At 48.8% G+C, this 2,416-nt stretch overlaps 1 protein-coding gene across 1 annotated transcript, besides 2 other annotated features; it reads right to left on the reverse strand.

Moving 5' to 3' along the window:
* Positions 1–2,416: a sequence feature (heterozygous, non-Esmeraldo-like haplotype).
* Positions 575–619: a sequence feature (AT_rich).
* On the reverse strand, positions 785–2,416 carry Tc00.1047053494675.10 (fatty acyl CoA synthetase 2, putative; the record flags this gene model as incomplete). The annotated part of the gene is made up of 1 exon (XM_797615.1): positions 785–2,416. A coding segment is annotated over one exon (1,632 nt), but the record flags the coding sequence as incomplete, so codon positions are not given.

The following is a 2,416-nucleotide window of genomic DNA, read 5'->3' on the forward strand; positions in this document are numbered from 1 at the left end:
CCTCCCCCCCCCCCCCCCCATGTCGCTTCGTCCTCTCTCGCCCCGCACACTGAAGGCATCATCCCCACAAAACCACAACAATAAACGAGCCAAAACAACCCCCCTCTGCCCTCGCCCCCTTTTTTCACCTCCCCCGTCCGTCCGCCCCATCCAAGGCAGGGCAAAAGGAACGCGGCACACACACACACACACAAAAAAAAAAAAAAAAGGAAGGATGAAGATGATAGGGGAAAAAAACATTGTCCACATTTCATTACATCCCTCAACTAATATTGCCTTCCGGAATGGGGGGAGGGGAGGAAAACAAAAAGAAAAAAAAAAGCATTTAAACGCGCCCAGCTCGGTAAACTAAGGGAGAAAAGAGGTCCATTCGGTGGAAATTACAAGGCTGATACATCCTCCACATCGTGTATTTTCTGCAGTGGCATCCTCCTTGTAAATGATGCGCACCTCCTTATACATGCACACACGGATGCCCGCTCATATACGCAGTCTGTGGGTGTTTTACGCCTTCCCCCCACACACCCACCCACCCCCACACATCCCAAAAAAAAAAATACAAAAAAAAGAGGTCTTTTTTTTTAAAAAAAAAACTTAATTATAATAATAATGATAATAACATTTCAGTCCAGAAAAAAAAAAAAAAAAGAAACCAACAACTGCTTACACAAACCTAACCTACGTATTACTTGTGCGAACGACCAGAAAGAAGAAGAAAAAAAAAAAAAACAGAGAAAGGAAGGCAAACCGAGCTAGGCTGCGGTGGCAGTAATCACCATCATCATCATCGATCCTCAGTGAAAAGTTGCTTAATGAGTTCGGTGTAATGTTTCTCAATGTTACCACGACGCAGCTTCGAGGTGGGTGTCATAAGACCGTTTTCTGGTGTCCATTCGTCGGTTAGTACGCGAACGTACCTCACCGATTCAAATGACTTGCGTCCAGCCTTCTTCGCTGTGGCGGCCAACGACTCCGCTGCCTTTTCGTGGAAAGTCTCGTTATTAAGCAGATCCTCCAATGAACCCTGCAGACCGTGTTTTTTAGCAAAATTGGCCGCCCTTACAGCATCTGTCAGCACCAGCGCGCAAATGTACGAACGAGCAGGATGGACAAGCACACACACACCATTAGGCACGCAAAGTGCGTTGTCTACATACATGGACTCCAGTGCCTCCAATGCAATGTACTCTCCCAGCACATTCTTCGCCAGTGCCTTCACACGGCCAATAATACGCAGGGAACCGTTCGCCGTAATGCTGCCAACATCACCCGTGTGAAACCAGCCATCCTCGTCAAGAGCCTCCCGCGTGAGTTTTTCCTGCTTGTAGTAGCCCTTGAAGAGGAACGGGCCCCGCAGAAGAATCTCCCCCCGCGGCTCGGGAGTGTCCGTGTGCTTGTACTCATCCACGTCCAGCAGCTTCATTTCTGCTGTCACAACTAGCTGACCAACGTCGTTTGTTGCTATGTATTCCAGGCGCTGCGTCGCACCGCAACACACCGTTTCTGTGAGACCCCAGCCCTGAATCACTATCGGACCGCCAAAACAAACGTCAATAAATTCCTGCGTTTCAGCACTAAGAGGGCCACCGCCGGAAAGCATTGCGTATGTTTTCCCCCCAAGCAACTTGAGCGCATCGTTAAATACCTTTTGGTTCCAGAAAGGCGTGTCATATTCCCTCATGATGGCGCTCAGACGTGAGGTGAATGCCTTGTCAAAGATCATTCGTCTTAAACTATTCGGAGGTGGAATCTTCCTCTCTACACCCTTCTTGATCGTGTCAAAGATGCGCGGCACGCCAATGATAATTTTTGGGGAAAACTCCTTGAAATCACCGTGCGGAATGGCAAATTCGTCTGTAAGGGTCCGGGGATTACAAAAACCAACCAGACTGCCTCTTTTCAAAAAGATGTTAACAATGCCAAACTCGAGAATATGTGCAAGTGGCAAGAAGGCACAGTACGTTTCCGTTTCTGCTGTCGAATTGTAAAGATCGCTTAGTCGCTCTTCAAGAGCATTAATACCCGCGGCAATCGAACCGTGGGTGTGAATGACGCCCTTTGGATCACCGGACGTGCCACTTGTGTACATAATCATCGCCTCAATGTCGTTGTCGGTGGGAATGTTTATGGCATGTTTTGCCTCCGCGCCCTTTTTCACAACATCCGTCCACGCAACGATTTGATAGTCACCCTTGTCGACATCAACGGGAACGCTATCGAGGCAAACAATGATGGGATGGAGCCCTCGTTCACGGAGCGGCGTAAGAAGCATCTTCAGTGTCCGGCCACTGCAAATGATAACCGCTGAATCGGTCTCCGAGAGGGCGTATCTCAAGGCATCTTCACCGAGGTTCGCATAGACCGTCGTGGCGACCATGTTAAGCGTCCAGATACCGTAAATAGACACAAGCCATTC

This window comes from Trypanosoma cruzi, genomic scaffold (assembly GCF_000209065.1).
Source record: "Trypanosoma cruzi strain CL Brener 1047053516387 genomic scaffold, whole genome shotgun sequence".
Classification (NCBI taxonomy): domain Eukaryota; phylum Euglenozoa; class Kinetoplastea; order Trypanosomatida; family Trypanosomatidae; genus Trypanosoma; species Trypanosoma cruzi.